The sequence below is a fragment of the Bacillus rossius genome, chromosome 1 (assembly GCF_032445375.1).
Source record: "Bacillus rossius redtenbacheri isolate Brsri chromosome 1, Brsri_v3, whole genome shotgun sequence".
Taxonomy (NCBI): domain Eukaryota; kingdom Metazoa; phylum Arthropoda; class Insecta; order Phasmatodea; family Bacillidae; genus Bacillus; species Bacillus rossius.
The window spans coordinates 28833637-28854665 of record NC_086330.1 but is presented as its reverse complement, the minus strand read 5'-3'; the positions used below and the strand labels follow the sequence as shown (position 1 = coordinate 28854665).

General features: G+C 34.1%; 1 protein-coding gene across 6 annotated transcripts in view; it reads right to left on the bottom strand.

Moving 5' to 3' along the window:
* Positions 1–20678, bottom strand: part of LOC134533529 (death domain-associated protein 6-like) — a 43729-nt gene extending 23051 nt beyond the window's left edge. For 2 of the 6 annotated variants that reach the window (XM_063371074.1, XM_063371089.1), the window contains exons 1-5: positions 20417–20658; positions 11908–11982; positions 10076–10120; positions 6962–7333; positions 5422–5507 (exon numbers count right to left, since the gene is read on the bottom strand). In XM_063371074.1, the coding sequence (XP_063227144.1) occupies positions 5422–5507; positions 6962–7333; positions 10076–10120; positions 11908–11982; positions 20417–20458 (620 nt within the window). In that variant the 5' untranslated portion in view covers positions 20459–20658. Of the gene's footprint in view, positions 1–5421; positions 5508–6961; positions 7334–10075; positions 10121–11907; positions 11983–20416 lie in introns of all 6 variants that reach the window. The other 4 variants (XM_063371057.1, XM_063371082.1, XM_063371067.1 and 1 more) reach the window with 4 other exon arrangements.
* Positions 20679–21029: the final 351 nt, after the last annotated feature.

Below are 21029 nucleotides of genomic sequence, written 5' to 3'. Positions count from 1 at the left end.
AAAGGCCAATTTTTATTTATTTTTATTTGTTGACATTCAAATAACACACAAGACTTTACGACCGATAGAATTTCGAGCCCTAACGACGTGATTTAGCCGGAAGACAACCCTGAGATAAATTTAATTTGACATTTTTTCAACATAATCTTAATATTGGAACTTTTGTTTTGTTGTGTCCGACGTATTGGCAGCGATCAGTTTGTTTATTCTTGACCGCCTTTTCATACTCACTGTATAAAGTGCTGGAGTGGTCTAATTTATGTAAAGAGCAATAATAAATTCAATACCATCTTGGTTTTCCATTATAATATGTTTGTTACTACTTTACTAGATTCGCCATTCGCCCGTCACACAAAATTTTCTATTTCCAGTACTTGTTTACATATTTTTATTTATGTTGATAGCCCTAGTTTTTACAGTTATACACCTTACAGAGTCACATCTGTAGACCCCTTTTAGGTAGGTAAAATTAGACAAGGGCTCACAATTGAGCATGTTATTATTCATTTTAATGTTATATTTTTTAATAAATTATTGATTTACTGTATTTATATTTATACATTAGATTATTTATATTTACATAATGTTATATGTGTAAAGCATGAGTTGGCCAACCAATAGTGTTTCATACTTGGTGACTGAAAGTAAATTTTGTCAACATTATATAAATTACTTGCTAGTAATGGTTATTGAAAGGTATGATTAAACTGTGCAGAGTATTAAGTATGTTGCACAGTGATGCAGAAAATTGACCTATATATGCAAAGTGCTTTTTAGAGTTCTCTGTTTTAATGATAACTTTCTGATTTATTCAATAGCACATTTGCTTTTGGTGAGTTTAGTTTTTCTTGAAAGTAAATGTTAATGATTTCATGAAATGCTTTTATTTTGTAGATATGAGTAATATTAAGACTAAAATAAAAAAAAACACCGACATAGCTACTGGTCTTTACACTAATTTTCTATCTGGGACTAGCTAATGCCCAGCATGTGTTTCAATGCCTCTTAGTAATTATTTTTTAAGTTTGAACTCACATACAAAGCATCTCTATCTATCTTTATCTCTCTGTAACTCTATGTAGCTCTTAACATCTCTTTATATTCATCACTTAATATCACTCCAATCTCCCCATCCCTATTAACATATCTCTATCTCATTAAATAAATCCATTTTTCTATATCTCTATATGTATCTTCATATCTCTAAATCTCTATCTCTATATAAATATAGCTGTATAATTCTCTATGTCTCTAACGTCTTATTTTTATCTCTTTATATATATATCTCTCCTCTATGTCTATATTTATATTATTCTTAAACTATATATCTATATATCACTCTTTATATCTCTCTAGCCCTATACCTCACTGCATATCTATAATCTCTCTCCCTCACACTATATTTCTATGTCACTCTCTCTATCTCTATCTCACTTCATCATTCTCTGCCTCTCTTTCTCTATATCTATATCTCTTTATCTCTCTCCACTCGCACACCACCAGTATTAGTTGGACCATAAAAAAGAGAAACTGACAAAGTACTTACTTGTAATTATCCTATACTACTCGCGCGCCACCTTTATTTTTGCTTTAAGGGTTGGTATTATCGAAATTTCACCTGAACAGCGACCTTCCTAGTGTTTTAAACATGGTGTATACAATCTTTGCCATTTTAATACTTGAAATAAAAATGAGAATAACCTCTAACCCCTTTCTTTCTTACTGCATAGCAAAACAATTTTTGGTTATAATGAAGTTTAACCCTAATTTAGTAATACTCAAATGCAATTCCTCCTAGCAAGTTCTTTTCAAGCTATTAAACAAATTTAAAGCATATAGCCTTTATACAGCTACAATTTGTTTTGCTACCCAATTACTAACCGCCGGCTGCACGCACGAAAAAGCATCACTCATTGTCACGTTGTGCCTGAGCCCAGCTTGCAAGAACCGGCCAACCACTGTGCGAGAAAATCTTCTATAATATCAAACAGGTTAAGGATGGCTTTTTAACTAATTGTCCGTGATTATATTTAAACAAATTATTTAAATTAAATTTGCAAAAACTGTAAATAATATTTGAAAATTAAAAAGTCATTAAAAATTTGTCATCAATGTTTTCTTATGACGTTATCACGTAAAATTATCGCCCATAAACCGACTTTACAGACAACCCACTTTTATGCAGTGTAAGATGTTGCCTATAAACTTTCCCCATATAAAACAATGTATTTTAAAGTTGAAAACCATTATTTGTTAGGATATTAACGATTACTTATTATATTAACAGAAATACGAAGTTGGCGATGTGTAAAGTTTTTTTTCAAAGACGTTTTCAATCTTATAGTATTTATCTGCAGCTCATATTTGGTTAAGTTGATTACTGTATAGAGTGCACTTGCATAATCCAATACCGATATTGACAGCCCGCCGGTTGCATGCAAAGCACACGCTCTGTCTTGTGCCGAGTGAACTACATTTAATAGCCCACATTCTTTTGCAGTTAGTCTGTACTATGATGATGGAATGGTGAAATTTTACAAAGAATAATTAAATTAAGCTTTAAGGTTTTGTTTTATCGAAATCTAACCTAGACAATGACCTTCCCCCTGTTTTGAAATCAAGTGTGCAAAGTTTCAACTCAATCGGATGAACGATGCGCGAGCGCATAAAAGACGAACATACAAACATTCATTTTTATATATGTATAAGCAGGGACCGGAAAGTTACTTTTAAAAAGTAACTCAGTTACAGTTACAAGTACTCCACTGGAAATGTAACCCTGTTACAACTACAAGTTTCACTACTGAAAATAAACCAGTTACAGTTACAGTTCTGAGAAAAGTAACTGTAAGTTACTTTAACAGTTACTTTGTGAAAAACTAAAAATGTGATACGTACTATTGTTATAATTAAAAGCTAATAAAACGTATTGTGTTTAGTAAAGATATATGTTTATTTAAACTGAAAAATTTTAAATAGGTCTTAAATTACATTGAGTAATTAGTTCACACTACAAAATTGTTCGCAGAACCACACAAGCACTTCACAATAAGGTTATTTTTATCACTCGACCGAACTTCGAAAAAATTAGAATATGAAGGCCACGGCAACGAAAATTCTGGACTGCTTTCTCGGCTTCTCGCTTCATTATATTCTGTCATTGCTTTCTCGCATGTGCACAGGTAGGTTAATTAATTAAACAGCACAGCAGTAAACCCGCATGTCGAAAATATTAAATAAATGACAATCAAAATACGAGCGCAGGCTAGCCAACAGCAGTTTTACAAGTACAAGCAATACCATCGCAAATAATATGCTTGTCGGGATTTTCGTTCTGGGTTTGATAAAATCAACAAATCGTTGTTCGTTCAGTAAGAAATACATTAAAAAAATGTAACGCAAGAAGTAACGACAATTATCGTTACTTTAGGGCAGAAAAATGTAATTCAGTTACAGTTTCAGTCACTGAAAACTTAATATATTGCGTTACCACGATCGTTACCGAAAAAAGTAACTGTTACAAATAACGTCGTTACTAGTAGCGCGTTACTTCCAGTCCCTGTGTATAAGATTACTACTTTGCTCACCCTTCCCTTTACTTGAAATTATGAGAAGGCCAAAGCAAGGTAGAATACACTTACATCACGCAAGCCTACGAAATATTAACATTTAATCTTTAACTGTCACAATTTTTTGTTCAGGTAGGGCACGTTTTGCAGAATTGTAAACTTATTTAAATTACTTTTTTTCAATAAAAATTAATTTAATTTGAACATTTAGAATAATGTTTTGACAGTGAAGACTCCAAGCTGTTGAAATTATACTTTTATTTTATATATATTTTATTTCCTCGCTAGAGATAAAAAGAAAAAAGCTTGGATAGTTGCTGGCTCCTAATTTCGATATTAGTCTTTATTAGCATTATTTTGCATGTTTTTTTTAACAGGAACACAATTACTTTTTATAAAACGTATTTACATTCCACTACTCAGCAGCTTCTACATTCCGGTAGCCAGGGGGGATATTTGTAAGGTCCATACTTCCCACAACATGAAATATTATAAAATATAATAAAAATGTATAAAATAAAGACTATAAAATAGTTTACTACATAATTGTTGAAATAATTATGTACAAAGACAGCAAAGTATATTAAGTTATAAATATTAATAAGATACATAATTCACTAAAGGAATTTAACAATAGGCTGAGGTGGAAATATGACAATTCCCAAAATAAAATTCTGGCAATGGCTCTAACAGTACACTTTGTCAGGTATTATGTGTTTTTCAGTTAATTTTTAAGCTGATGAATGAATTTTTGGTACACCTATGGAATATCCATTTAACCAAACAACCATTACTGTCAAAAAAACATTGTTTCATTTTTAAAAATCTCATTTTCTAAATCAGTATAAAAAGAAACACTGCCAAATCAGGCACCGATATTATGCCAACTTGTAGCATAGTTTTTCAGTAATTTTGATTTACTCAATGGCTAAATTTTCATGGTTGTTCATAATTTTACTTTGAACACACCAAGCTACTTAAAAAATAATATTTAACTAATCGAACATATAAATTTTGCAGACTTGGAAAAATGATTTTCCTAAACCCAACACATAAAATAAGCAGTTTTTGAAAATTCATTTTTTTTTATTTGGCTACAAATCAACTTGAAATTTTTAAACAGCTTTTACCAAGTGACTGCCATCTTTACATAGATATTACATTTCAATTTTCCTGGCTTACATTTTGTGATCATTCTCTTCGCCCAACTGATTTTAAAACATTTGTAATGTTTTGTTCAACTATTCGTAGTATGATAGACTTCGCCTCGCCAGGAAAATGCCTAAAAAAACTGAGGTGAGTCGACAATGGGACCTGAATTAGAAAAATTTACAAATCTTACTCTAATTGAGTAAACAGCAAAATATTAATAAACTCAAAGTTTGCATTAAAAAAATTCTTAACCAGCTATAGGTCACATAAAAATGTTACAAGTTACATTTAAAAAAAACTAGGCCTAAATAAAACTAACCAACATACAGCTGAAAAATAATAAAACTTATAAATAATGCAAAAAAAATCCTTCTAATGTATTTTATCACAAGAGTATAAAATATATAATATATTTTTATGTAACTACACTACAGTTTTAATGGGATATATAATTAAAAAGAAGAAACTTAAAAAAAAATTGTTATGCAAGCATAGAGGCAAAAAATACAAGTTTCATAACCAGAAGGTAAGGAAAACAAATCAAAAATCAAAATATTGCATCTACGAAAATCACACAACAAAACATTACCCACACTGATTGGCCAAATTACAGCAATAATCAAGACAGTTTTGTTTTCAAGAAAGATCAGCCAGCTCGAAACAAAATGAACATCACTTTGTAGCATCAACTTTGACCTACCTTTGAAGTCTAATGTACGCTGAATCATTATCTTCATCAAAATCCACCTCCTTTGTTTCCAAGACTTGTATCTTTCTATCCAACTTCTAAAGCAAGGGGGAAAAAAAAAAAAGGAGTTTAAACTACAAAGTATTGAACTGCAAAAAGTGAGGATAGCATCATGAATAAAATATTTTCAAGAAACGATAACAAACTCGGAATTCAAGGAGTAAAATATCAATTTTATTGGTTTTGAGATTAAAGTCTCATTAACAGCAAGATCATCACAGATGGTAAACACACAACACAGACCATGAATACATATCAGGAAAGAATTGGCTACAGACTGTAGTAGGGCCATATCCTAGAATTTTCCTGGGTTGAATTCGGAAAACGACAGAATGGCTGAGCTGGGATTTCAACAAATGTACTCCGGAACCAAATTTTTAGATAAATTTTAAAAGATTCACAATTAATTGTTATAGATTTTATAGTTTAACTTATAAGAGAGTTAATTTTTTCTAACCCCTTTTTATTTGTTCCTTAGCAGCAATGATTGTATCAAAAATTGATTCTGACATGTTTTAGATAACATTTATAAAGTTTACAACAATTTGAACAGACTTGATGGTGTGCTTACTGAGGGACTTATGAATTTTCTTGTCCCTTTAATTCCTGTTCTATCGTTTGCATCAATCGTTGGTTGTATCAATAATTGTTTAAAAAAAAAAAAGCTTTAGATAATATTTATAAGGTTCATAATTTGAATGGATTTGAAGGTATGGAAACTGTGGGAAATCCTGAATTATTTTGTTCTTCAATCCCTGTTATTTCCCACCCCTTGCAGTAATAGTTAGTTAATCATATAGAATATTATTTTGGAGGAAAGTTGTAGATATTATTTTAAGGTTTAGCAATAAATAAGAACAGATTTAATAACGTAAATGGTACGGAAATTATGACTTTTTTAATTTTACACCCTTTTTCAATCCCTTGCAGCAATGGTATGTCTTACCACAAATTGTTGCAAACAAAAGTTTTAGATAAAAATTATACGATTTACAAACAACCTGGACAAATTCAATGACGTGCCTACAAATGAAGTTATGAATTTTTTGTCCCACAACCCTTGTCTTAACCACCCATTTCAGTTATGGTTTGTATTTCAAAAATATAGGTATTTGGACAAAAGTTTTTTGTAATTACTCCTAAGAGTTACAATACATTCAAACAGATGCGATATTCATCATATTATGGGAAACATAGCGATTTCCCATGTCTACCTCTTTGGTCTGATTATGCCCCATTAATGAACTTGTCTGAGATTTTCCATTATCATACTTTATGTATCAGTTTGGAACCGATTTGTGCAAAATTATGGTAGTTGTAGTGCCCATAAAAATGTGACGTACGTGCATAAACATATAAATGGTAACGGCTACAACAGGTAGTGTTTCTTCAAAATATCTATTGCAAACGATTCCCTAATTGTTTGCATATTTGCGAGATGGGGGCGAGCCGCGACACTGTGTACAGGGGTGCGAGCACGGCCGGAACTCACCCGCATGGTCTGCGTCAGTCTCCTGACGTGCCTCCTGTCCCACTCCGACAAGCCATCGAGCGGAGAGCTGCCGTGGAGCGCGCTCGTGCCGGCGTCCCCGGACGAGTGCCCGTTGCTCACGCTGCTCCCGTTCTGGGCGCTCGCCGGCGCCAGCGTCCTCCGCCTCCTGAGCTTCAGCTCGTCGGCCACTTCCTTGATGTGGACGTACGGGTTCTGCGGGTCCCCCGAAACGTCTCCGATCTTTCTCTTCAGCAGCAGGCTGAACTCCACGGAGTCTGTGTACACCGGCGCCGCCTTGGCGTGTATTTTCATGATCTTGGTGAGAACTACCGCATCGTTTTTGTTCAAAATTGATCTACACGTGTCCACAAACTGAAAGCATTATAAACATAATTTCATCATTTAGGCCACAACTACAAAACAATAAAAATATAGGCTATTATTAAGACAGACCTCTACGAAATCTCTGAAAGTTTAGGAGCCTGGCACAAAATCTGGGAGCCAGCGATAAAAAAATATGTGTGTAATCTTGTGAGCAGTTCTACTTTTAAGTTTTATCTCAATTCTAAACATTGAAGTACCATTTAGTATTTATAGTATATTTATAGTATTTATTAGTATTTAGTATTTATATATATATAAAACTAATTTGTAACAACAAAATTGATTGATGATGTTTTGAAAGAAAACCACAGTATAGTTATATCTTAGCAGAAGTTAGTTGCCAGCAAGGAAAAATTATGTTATGGTGACCTGGCATTTGGGATTTGTATTAAGATAAATTATTTAAATGTAATGTGACTACTCTTTCTTTACTAGAATAACTAATTCTGCTAAACTATCAAAAGATTTTATACATGCCAAAATATATAGATGTTCGTGTATATTAAACAAATGTCTATCTGGGCCACAAAAAAACCATGATTCTAAATTTGGGTTCCTCTCTGTAAATTTCATAAAATTTTAGGTGCTACTATGTCTCGAGTTGTAGAATCTGAACTATTCTGTATGCTAATAACGAAAAGACATATAATTCTCTTAAAACCAAATGAACATATTTACATACCTCATTAAAAAAAAACACAATACCTTTGAAAGTATTCTATGGATATGAATAAAACCTTTCTATACCATTAACTAGTATCAATGACCTAGTGGTTATACAGTGTTCGACGATCCACTTCAACTGAAGACTCTACGTCCGGAAGCTGCAGTTGCCGCAGTTCTCTACGGATCTGCAGTCCTCTGCTTGCAATGTTACACAGGACCTACGACGTTGACTCTTCGTTTAACACTTCGGCGCCTCTTGGTATGACTTAGCGCCTGCCAAAGCTCAGTTCTCACAACTTGGCAACAAAGTCTCTTCCTTAATAAATGTGACAAAAACCAATCAGTCCTTGCATTTCAATCGTAGTCTGTGATTCTTGAGGCAGCCGTTCATGCTTCTTCACTCATGAATAACACCGTGATAGCACGACGATCAACATAATACTTTCGCTATAGTTTTCAACAACACTCAAACTACTTGATTATCTTAAAATAAAGTCGTGGACTCCTCAGGTCACTAACTTAAAATTATTCGAGAATCCATAATAGGACAGTCAAGTTCATCCTCATTTATTCCGAGTATGATACAATGGGGTTTATTTTCTTCAGTACGACAAAAAACTTAATACATCCTTGCTGTCCAATAACTTAAAACATTTTAATCTAAAATTCTAAAATAAACAAACTTTCTTTTTCAAGAAAACAATATTTCCAAAGCTGTTTGCACAATAAACAAAGTTTAATACTTGAAAATATAAATCTACAAACTATATAGTTATTACAAGTATCATACGGCCAGAAATGCCAAGACAAACAATAAATTAATGAATAGAAACGATATGAAACTGTTTTCTTTTAAAATTTAAACTATGTTAATGTATAAAAATAACGTCAACAGTGTCCTTGCTTTTGCAGTAATTTTTCCCTGTAAACATTAAGACTTCTCATATAACTATTGGGCCATCACAGTTACGGTGGACTCACAATTGAATAAATAACAGTAACACAAAACATGGGTTGTGTGCACAAGAATTGACCAGCATGTTTTCAAACCTACTGATTCACAAACACAGATAGTACGGTTGTATGCATGGGAGATAGGTCTAGTGCATTAGGAGGGACAGTAATATATTTTATCTGTTATGAACACATTGTGAAATTGTCAATTAGAGCAGAGAATGGTGGCATTTTGATAGGCGTACATAGAATTGTTTAAATTTATTCATCTATAGTAATTGGTTGCCAGAAATCATCTGAATATTACATTGCTCAGGTAATTCCATTTCAAAACTAAATCAAGCCTAATTATCTGCAAAACCTAACAAACAATACAGGCAACTATTACAAAAAAAAAGCGTGGTTACGATTGTTCACTAAACTTTTACACAATTTACTATAACCAAGAGTAATTTATGTATTAAATAAGTGCTTTTATAGGCTTCTGATCAGCTGCAGCGGAATAATTAATTACCCAAACTTAAAATACTTATTTACAAATATTACCTTTGATGTTAGATAAAATTAATCTGTAAGAATTCAATTGTGAACCATGTTAGCTCAGGTTGTACGTACAGCCTGTTACACTCACTAATGTTTTTGAGTGTGTATCCAGCCTTAGAATTTCTGTGAAATTTTATGCATAAAATTTGTCTGACAAAAGAATAAAATACAAAACAATAACTTTAACCGATTTTAATACAGGATGAGTTATTTAATAGAAAAGAATGAGTGAATATAGAATAGTGCATCCAGAACTCACATAGTGAAGATGACTCTAGGTCATTAGTGAACAATTTCCACATTCTCTTTTTTTAAAGGCCCACCCTGTAATACATATTTGATAATCTTAGTAAGAAGGTGAATTTTACTTAAATGTATCATGTAAATTACTAAAGTATCATGTAAATTTATTGTTTAAAAAATAGTGCAAGTGCTTTTAACAACTAAACATAACACTTACTTTCCACACCAACTCAGAACATTAAAAGCTTTTTTTATATTGCTGGAATCCCTGACACAACAAATTATTCCAATCAGTTTCCTGAAAACCAATATGTTCAGACAAACCTTCTGAAATAATGTTTTCTTCTCTCTCCCTGTGGCACTTGGTACCTGAAACATAAATGTTTCTAAATATAATAAATAAATATCTAACATGCAAGCATACATATAGATAGCACAAAGCAACATTTCTCTATCTCGCAAGTTGTGTAAATATACAATAAATGAGCTTGCCTTGTTTATGATCATATGTTTACACACATATAAACTATTTTCATTAAGCTCTCATTATTTGTGGAATGATACTAGGTATTGCCAAGAAGCAGTTCCATCTTCTGATTAATCTTTATTCGCAATTGTATTTTTCAAGATGTCTGCTTTTAAAACAGGTAAAAAAAAAAAAAAAAAAAAAAAAAAGGGGGGGGGGGGGGGGGGTTTCTCTTTACCTAAATGAGAGTTGACTACTTACTCTGTCTGACCTAGGTTCATTTGCTTGTAACTCTTACAACTGCTAGGGAGCAAAATAGATAACATACAAAACAAATTTATCATCTTGTACAATGAATTGTCAAGTAATGATGAAATCCAATACAACAACTAAAAACAATGAAGTAGAGTGTGAAGAAAAAGACACCATGCTTTTATTACCCAATGAGAAACTAACAGGACAACAAAACATGCTACATGAAGGTGGAAAAAAAAATGTTAATTCAAGCAAGTTTGAAGAGTAATGAACATAGGAACATTTATTTATTACACTTACTATAACAATGAATGAGTTTGATAATTTCCTCTTACTACTTGAACTGCAGTCTCAACATGTCTACATAAACCTTATAAAAAAAGTCATGTTTGACTTGACTGACAATAAAAGGTTTTCCAAAATTGTTTCACACCTCTTGAAAATTGCTTGTTCAGTTTTTTTCATAGCTTGTTGATAATAGCGTATCTGGATGAAAGGCCACATCAAAACTGTTCTGAAATGTCTCCAACCCAAATCCATCATCATCGGTGAATTAAGTCGGCTGTTTTCAAATTGAGCTTTATTGCAGTCCACAGGCAGCTGTTCGTGGGCTGCTGTGTCCTTCCCGATGCCACAGCCCACACTTCACGAGACCAGCACATGGGTGCTCAGAGCAATGATCTAAGCTTACCTAAGTGAGGATCTTGATTGTGAGTGGACAAAATATACATGAGGCAAGAGACATTTCAGGAAATGTCACTTTATGGACACAGAAAACACATAAGAACTTAGAATTTCATCACCAAAACTTCTAGTAAATAAACTCAACTACTACAAGATTGTAAATACCAACAGAAATTCACTATAGCTACAAATCTAAAAGACTATTATGTTAGTTAGATATGTTAAAAAAGGGCTTTCATAAAACCATGCTGCCTATATATAAAATAAACCAGAACTACATATAGGTACACGAAAATACTCATGCTCGTACCAATATATTATCTAAAGGCTACTGGTTTCAATTTCTCTAATTTCCTGCACAAACATTTAAAACAGGCAGTAACTTTTTAGAGTAAAGACTTTTGCTGAAAAGGAAATTCAGAATAAAGATTTTGTTTTCATAGTTGCTATAATTTCTTTCTACGTATAATTTTTTTAAATTTTATTTCTGCACGTTAACATGAACGTTTTTGAGTGACAGTTTGGTCAGCGACTATTAAAATTCTTAAAAATTGTGTGGAATGTTGGTTATGTTAGGTCATAAATATTAAAATATATCAGAATCTAGTACAAATTTACAAATGATATTTTGTAGAAAAATAGAAGAATATAAGTAGGTTCAAAAATACAATTTAAAGAGTTATTTAATTTTTTTTTTTTTTTAAAAGTCTCCACTCTAGGTTATTGGCAACACAGGAGAGACTAAACAAACCTTTTCTTCAACACACTCAAGTGGACCTACTTCAGGCTTTACCTCCACTTCTGGGGTGCATCTGTCACCCGAGCTCTGAAATACACATCAACCTTTATACATAAAGCTCTTCACCTCACAATATCGTTGGCAGTCAGAGTCCTCCGCACTATTACATTTAGAACAGATAGATAAAATGCTCTTACAGGGAACTACTGAGGACTCGGTTCGGTTAGTGTGTGCGGGGGAAAAATTGGACACAGCTCACAAGGGATAAAAAAAAAATGATTAAATTAGAAAAATCTAACATTTGAAAATTAACAGATGTAGTAGATGACATGGAACACCAATTTTCTTTCTTATTATTATTATTTTTTTTTTGGTATTTTCTAGCAGCGTAAAAATAGTGTTTGAACCAAATGAATTTTAACCCAAATGTTTACATTGTTTTTAGATTTGCGAGCAGAACAGTGAAACCGTCTTCATCAGCATGTTGGGTAGATTTTTTTTGCAGCTTGTAACACTGCGTGTTTCCTGCTGCGTCGAATGTGGGTGACCAAGGTCCCCGGTGTTACGACACGTACATGCTCAAGATCATGTTTGGTCTTCTTGGCACTAGGTAATTTCATTAAGGCTTGCCTATAAGATTCATCAGTTTCATTATTGGATATTAAACTTTGCTAAATGTGAATAAATTCTTGTTTCATTTCTGCTGTTTCAAAGTGCGAATCAATGAGGAGAGTTTTCAAATCTGCATTATCACTTCTTAAGTCATCCATCATACTACAAAGCGAACAACCCCTCTAATTAAATCTTCAAACTTCAGAGCTTCAAATTTGACTTCCATTGTAGTTTGTTGCGAACTTCCAGCTGTACTAGATCCCGTTAATTTGGGAGAGGTTCGAGACGCATTCATTCGGTCAGCTTGTTCTAAACGTACCGAAAATACTTCATTCTGAGGCAGAATAGAATCACGAGAATTGGATGTAGAGTTAGATTTTGAAACAGTTTTTTCTTAGGCGATCGAAACATGGTCGAGTGTGCGTCTAGTTCAGAGAACGAAGTAGCCGCATCATGCAGGAGCAGTGAAAACCCTGGAAAATCAGGTTGATCAGGAGTTAATAATGATGATTAATGAGGAAAATCAGTAGGCACACGATGGCCTCACACGCGCCCGCGTAGACTTAAACTCGCACACAATGACGGCAAAGAGTGCGCACGCAAACATATATGTCTGGTTCTAACTTTAACATTAAGTTTACCATGCTAATCACAAAATGAAATAAATTAAAGTAAATTTGGACCAAGGTGAAGAAAATATATTTGCGGACACTTCAGCCATGACATGTATGTAGGTATGTAGTGGGGGGGGGGGGGGGGGGGGGGGCATTGGGAATATCTCCCCCCCCCCCCCCAAAAAAAAATTAAGAAAAATTTTTGAAAAATATTATTGAAGGGAATATGTTATTTTGGGTGATGCAAGATGAGCTGTACAACACCTATAATATCAACTGTGCGAGAAGCCACGTGGACTACAGCTGCTTCCGTAGGCCCATACGTCAGTGTGTTAGTCGTTTTGAACACACGTGTTCAACTTTAAATTTTATTCTAATCCTACCTCCCCCCAGTGTCTAAGGGTTTACGAAATACCTTTTTAATTGGGCCGCGAATTCAGCATTGCACTTAGAAACAAACGCTGACATAGTAATTAGCTTTAAAACATTTATAGAAGTATAACTAAACAATTCTTGAGAACGAATTTTGAATGTTCATAAATTGAATCATTGCTTTGTAAACAAGCATATATGTCATTCTACTGGGTGAGTTTTCCAGTAATATTGACCATTTTCTCTAGTAAATAATAAAATCTAAATTTTGTACTTCCTTTTGGCTAACGTCACTTAGAAGATATCTGCGAACAATTTGAGTTATATTTTTGCCACGTGTATTTATTAGCTGTCGGGATAAAAAAAAGACTTTCTTCGTGACTAGGACTTTGGACTGGGAGGTATGACCAACAATGCCACTGTCTTTGCTAGTGTCACTAAAAATATATATAAAAAGAACAGAAAAACTGTATCCAGCGATAACTGATAACAAAAGAATGGTATTAGGATAACAGTAAGGAGATATCCGTTACTAAGAGGGGGGATACATATGCCCTTCTCCGGTGCTATTTGTACAATGGCGGATAAATAAACTCGCGAAAGGAGCAGCTTGAGTTCAGACACTTATGTTTTTTTCGAGGTTTCTTTTTCTTTTTCCAAATTTTGTCCCTCTTGATCTGCATACACCACCACTGTTGTATTGTGTGAATGTCAATGAGAAGCATGCTAAAGGAAAATACCTGTTTGAAAGGGTGTTTGTATTTGTAGCCTATGGCTCCGTCGTATTTCACTAAGAACATAACGAAATATATATAAACACATCATTAGTGGAAAAATTGTTAGGTAAAACTGTAAGGTAGGAGAAACATCACCTGTAAAACAGAAACTGAAAATATTGCTTGTTTCACTAAGTATTGTAGTTTATTGATTTCATGCATGCAGGAATACATTTAGTCACATGAATACATTTAGGACTGAACAGTAGTTTCATTTTGCATTTCAAGACTAACTTTAGTGTTAAATTTTTTTAGGAACTTGGTTGTAAGCACGAGAGCTCAAGAATCAAGATGGCGTTTCCGTTTGATAAGTCTGGGGCGGCGTTACATGGTTGTCGCTGCCGTTGCAACAAAGCCAAAAGTCACAAAAAAGAGAGAGAGAGAGAGAGAGAGAGAGAGAGATGAGAGAGAGAGAGAGGAGAGAGAGAGAGAGAGAGAGAGAGAGAGAGAGAGAGAGAGAGAGAGAGAGAGAGAGAGAGAGAGAGAGAGAGAGAGAGAGAGAGAGAGAGATGAGAGAGAGAGAGAGAGAGAGAGAGAGAGAGAGAGAGAGAGAGAGAGAGAGAGAGAGAGAGAGAGGAGAGAGAGGAGAAAAGGGGAAGCAGGACGGAGCAGGACGGAAGGGGGTAGTAGCAGAAAGAAAAATGATGTACTAAAAGGGTGTGTGACGAATTAGGTTGAAAATTCTCTTTGAGTGCATTATTTTTCTTTGAATGCTATACCTGTTCAAAATATGTTGAACATGTGCTTGGTGAGCGATATATAGACACGCACCACTATGATATTTATATTTTTAGAATGGTTAATGTGTAACCGGGTCATGCAGAGTAGGCAATATTTAGGTCTCATCTGGCTCTGCCAGTCCTTCCGAGAAATGCATTTCCCTAGAGCTCTAGAGCCCAGCCCACAAGATGGTTAAGGACAGTACTACACATACAAGCTACAATAATGTTTTATCTTCCACGGATCAATCACGTGTAAATGCTGCATGAGATCTGAAGCACATCCGACTATGTGCTGACATAAGACACTGCGTGTAAGGGGGGAATAAGAATACTAAATGATATTGTCAAAGATGGGCTTAGATAATGAAGACAAATGTACATAGTTGATACAAGAGGGGCAAGTATGCTTTCAGACGAAACCTGAAGGAGCAGAGAGAAAATCACAGAGAAAGAATGGCTAGTATTTATCATATGTAGTGAGTATTTTAGAGTGTGAGTATACATTCTCCATTTTGTATAGGGGGCCCCGCCTACCTGGGCACACATCGAGTGTGCAGAGCTTCAGCAAAAGTAATTTTTTTTAACTGTTTAAGATTAGATATCAGAGATGGACGTGTTTACAAAAAGCATATATCTGCTGAGGGCAGATGAGTAGTTCTGTTTCCATACTTATTTTTTAAACTGTAGATTGATAAGAGTGAAAATGGTTAATGTGTGTTTTCAGAGTATTTTTCAGGCATGAAACACCCAGTACAGATTCTTGAAAGCACTTAACGGACTGGCATTAAACCTTCATCTTCACTTCTCCACCGTAAAATGTTATGGCTACTGTTCAAATATCGTAGTTGCCCTCTAGGCTTGCGCTTGGAGGCGACACCGCACTAGATGCAGCAGTGAGTGTCGTGCTTATCATCCTGTCTCACTATGACAAATACACCCCTGACCAGGCGGGCCCTTTAAAACACACAAAACAAGTGTACGCAGCTGTTCAGAAACTCTTGCAAACATATGGCATTTCAAAAAATAATATGTAATATTAAACGAGTTTGCATTTCAGTATTCTCCTGCAATTTGTAATGACACTCTCTTCTACCTACTCTGTATGCTCAAATTGTCTAAAAATGTTAAAGACTAGTTAATTATTTTGACAAAAAGAAGCCTAAATGAATATTGTAACGAGTATGGTAATTTCAAAGTATCGGAGACCTATTTACACAGTTTATCGTCAATGAACATTTGTAATGTTTCATGTGAGTTAGTTTTGAGTTTAAGGTAAAACTAGTAAGTACTTATTATTTAAAAAAGTCTTAAATGCTAAACTTTTTTTTTAATTTTTAGTTAGTTGGTTGCATGGATAATGATAAAAATGTAATTTTAAACAGTTTTTAATATAAAGCATTGTAAAGTTTCTAGAGATTCTAACTATAATACAGTATGTACAACTGGTTACACCACCGCAGTCGAGTTATTTTCAAGCCTCAGAGCTTATACTTGTAAAAAGAATTTTGGGACTGACTGAGAAAGACACATGGTGAGAGGACTATGTTCTTGTCAACTGGTGTTCTTAGAGGACAGTATCTCAAGCCTACCAGCATCGGGCTATGATTCTCCAGTCTTCTTCAGGCATTGGTAGTGAGCAGATGATCGTTATGTGACAGCCATAAATCCATTCAAGTAAATTTTTTTAAAACTTCAAAAATATGATAAATTTTTGCCACGATTCCTGGGCACGGATGGGGAAAGGCTTAAGCCTTGTTAATACCCAGTGCCTGGTTCGCAAGTGATCTTTATCACGATACAGTTAGGCCAAATTTTGATTGTTTGTAATAGACTAAACTGTTTCATTTCGGGGCTGTGAGAAACATAAATAAATGTAAATTTTGAGATGCCAGTGTCTTCTCCAGGACTGCTACCTCTAAAAATACATGTTTTCTGACTTTTCTAAATTCCCAGCCAAGTCATAAACTGGTGGTGACCAAATCATCCTAAGATATCTTCAGTTTGTCATCATCATAGCTAACTTTATCATCATTCAACATCTTGTAACATTTTATCTTTTCTCTTACAAGCAACATTTGTATGAAAATAAATACAAAGGTTTATTTACCAATCCTTTTTTATTTGTTAATTACTATCACACAACACTTATAAAGCATTCTGTGTCAAAATTAATATGAGTATGAGTTTTGCATTCTCTGATCACAAAAAAAAAAAATTGAAATACTTAAAAAATTAAAATATTGTGCAATTCTGAAAACTGCTGCTTGGAGCATGTGCAGAGCAATTGTAGAGGGCACAGCATATGTTTCTACCTGCAGGATTGTGTAAATGTGTGGAGTCGCAGATTCTGGGAAATAAGACTAATAACAACTACATTTAATGATACTTAACATCTTTATCAAAATATTTAAATGCTTGATAAAAATTATTATTTTTTATTTCCATTCAAAACTTTTAACTTTAAATTATTGTCCCCCCTTATTTCCAAAAAGCAGCAACTACACATTTACCCAACATTTTATACCTTATTTTAAATAACTACCTAAGAAACAAACAAGGCAAGCAGGTATAAGGATGTGTCGTTCACACTCACTCAGCACAAGTGGAGTATCACGAACTTGGAACTAAAAATGGGAAAGAGGTTGGGCAACAGGGCAAAATAGTACAATTTTAAAAAATGTGTTTTTTGCAGGATTATTAAAAAAGAGAATTCATGGAATTTTATTTTCAACTGTAATTCTGTAGATTAGCTGCTTCTGGAGAAAAAAGGGAAAGTAATAACTAAAGTGAAATATTAGTCAGAATAATATTTTTGATGTATTGATTATTATTAATTTAGCTTGGCTAACAATAATAACTTTTAACTTTTGATTTTATAATTCTTAGTTATCAGAAGCTGCTACTCTGCAAGGTTAACAGAAAAACCTACACACAAACATACATCACCTAATGCTTCCTGATGGCTTTGCCATCATGAATCTTAGGGGCCCCGTCTACCTGGGCACACACACACGGTGTGCAGAGCTTAAGGAAAAACAATGTGATTTGAAAACTACTCAAGATATCCGAGTGGGATTTGTTTATGAAAAGCATTTAAGAATTCACTGAGGGCCGATAAGTAGTTTGGATTCTGGATTAAGGTTTTAAACTGTATTTTTAGAAGAGTTAAAATGGCTAAAAGGTGTGTTTTCAGAGTAATTCTTAAAAGCACTTATTAAGGGACTTTAATAACTGCGCTACAAGCACTAGCTAGTGCCGCGCTTATTATCCCGCCTCACTAACACAGATACACCCATGAAGAGGCGGGCCCCTTAAGCTGGAATTACAACAGTCCTCCATCTGTTTATCAAGTGACCTGGACCCTACATATGGCTCAAAATATTACATTTGTCCTTCAAAAGCTCTGCAAACTCAATTATACTAATATTATAAAGCTGAAGAGTTTGTTTGTTTGAACGCGCTAATCTCAGGAACCACTGGTCCGATTTGAAAAATTCTTTCAGTGTTGGATAGTACATTTATCGAGGAAGGCTATAGGCTATATTATATTATCAATAACATTAAGGATCCTTACTAAAAGTCCCATTTAGAATCAAATGCATTGGAGGGGGTTAGATACAACATGCAGTACACGTACGAAGTGTGTGTTGACAAAGCTGGAGGCGCTGGAAGTTTATTTCCTATTGCCTATTAACATTGTTGCCACGCACTAGATGCCTTATCATTCTTAATTTTCCCATACAAGTAAAAAACACCCGTGTGATATTAACAACGAAGCAATCAGTACCCCCATAAGAGTTCAATTAGTATTTAAATACTTTTTATCACTTTAAATCGCAAACCTAAACTATTGTTTTTTTTTCCTCTCTCTGTGTTTAAGTTGTTTTTTTCATTGCCCTTTTTTTCAAGTATATATATTTTACAGACTTGAAACTTCACAGTAATGTTCCTTATGTTACGCAGGATGACATTTTCCGAAAATTAGATCCCATGGGTGGTTAAAACCAGGCAACAGGTACTTTGTCTGTATGAGAACACGATTTTGCATTGTTCATGCCTTCTGCGTCTCCATGGCAACGGGCATCGTGCGGCAGTGGCGTACCCACAAAGAGGGGCATGTATCATGAGCGGCGCAAGAGTGATCTGCCTGTAGACTGCCGTAGCGAAGTACGGGTACATCAGTTGTACGTTGCGTGCATGAGTCGGGAAACCATCGGTGCTATTCATTTTCTCTCCGGTACATTATAGAGCATTGTAATAAATTTCACTGAATTTTTTTTTTTATTTGCCATTACTGTAAATGGGAGATGTGGCTTAATTTTTTTCCATTAGTATAGCCGTGCGAAGCCGGGTCGGGCAGCTAGTACTTCAGAAAGACGGATGGATAAAATTATAATTTTCAAACAACTATATACAGTAGTTTTAGCCTCTCCATTATTATTATTATATGTTTTGAAGTTTGTATAACTGTTTAGCTGCTTCTATAATAATTTTTAACTAAGCTGAGCTTAAGTTTAAACACATTTTTAAGATTAAATAAAATTTAAAAGAATAAAACCCCAGTATAATTGTTTCGTATCACGTATCCATCACTTGATCCTGATGGCATGATACTGTATAATTGATCCTGTGGTACATGATGCATGCTGTTCTAATTTAGTACTTCAACATATCCTGAACATGACAAAAATATCATAATACAACCAAATTATGTCAGGTCTTGTGGAATTGTATTGTGTATTCAACTTGCAATGATAATTAATTTTTATGTCACAAGTTTTTCGTGAGCAAGTCTTTTACCAAAAATGAGTATGTAATATGGAACTTTAACCCGATCTATCATCAGTGGGCAGCATTGAAATGGAAAAATATAATGACGACGTGTGGAGCGTTGTAAATATATCGGCATATTGACAAATGAGCAGATAACGGATGAAAGACAGACAACAGATGAGACAGAATATTAGCTCCAAAACACATGGCAAACTGTAGATTAATTATATGCAGTAGCCTATTGGATGATATTTATATCAATAATTTAAACTAGGGTAAATCAGATTTATTTTAAAAATTTTGGTAATACTCGGACAGCGCATATTTTTGGGGTGGAAAAAAAAAAAAAGGAAAACATGGTTTTCACACAATATACACGTCCCTAATTTTACTATGAAGGAATGGTTTCGTAATTCCAACTAGTATTACCAAAAAATTTTCAACTTTACAATATGGCCTTATCTGTTGAGGTTATGTTTAGAGAATATTTCAAAGAAATATCTGCTAAGGCATAACGTCTCCGATAAACCAAATATAATAATACTGAACACATTTATTAATTTATTTTCACATACGCATTATTAATTGTAGACATTAGGTTTTACTCTAACACACCATACTTTCCAAATTAACCTATCTAAACAAATCTCACCGTATTATCCTCTTCATCCGATGAAATAGTAATCACATCCATATTTAGTAAGTTTCTTCAGAATATAAGGAGTTCACAGAAAAACTGACTACTTTTCTTAAAGCTAAGCAGAAGAATAAATGGTTAGAAAGAAAAACACTTCACAATCTGAAAAGTAAACATCAATTGGGCTGAAAGAAAAACAGTAAAAGCAGGTCGTGTGGAGTCGTGTGCTCACGATTTGACCACCATGTTTTTGTATCATCGGATGAAACGATACTTTCCATTTGATACCAAGTACTTTTTGTATCGATATCTTAGCATCATATACCGAGCAGGTATCGGACAAAATACTTGTATCGGACAGTATCGATTGTCAGTATGCACCAACAACAACAACAACAACAGAGATTTATTTAGTCGGGTCAAAAGACAAGTATAAAGTGCGACAAAAACGATCAAAAGATAAATATTTTATTGTCCTGAAATTTATACTGACAGTAATTAGATAACAGATGTAAATTTGCTCAAATAATATGATCATAATGCATTCATTTGATGACAGTAGACAAACTGCCGTCATCCGGGTTCTCGTGTTCGAGACCGGGCGTGTATCCTAGCAGGAACTTGGCTC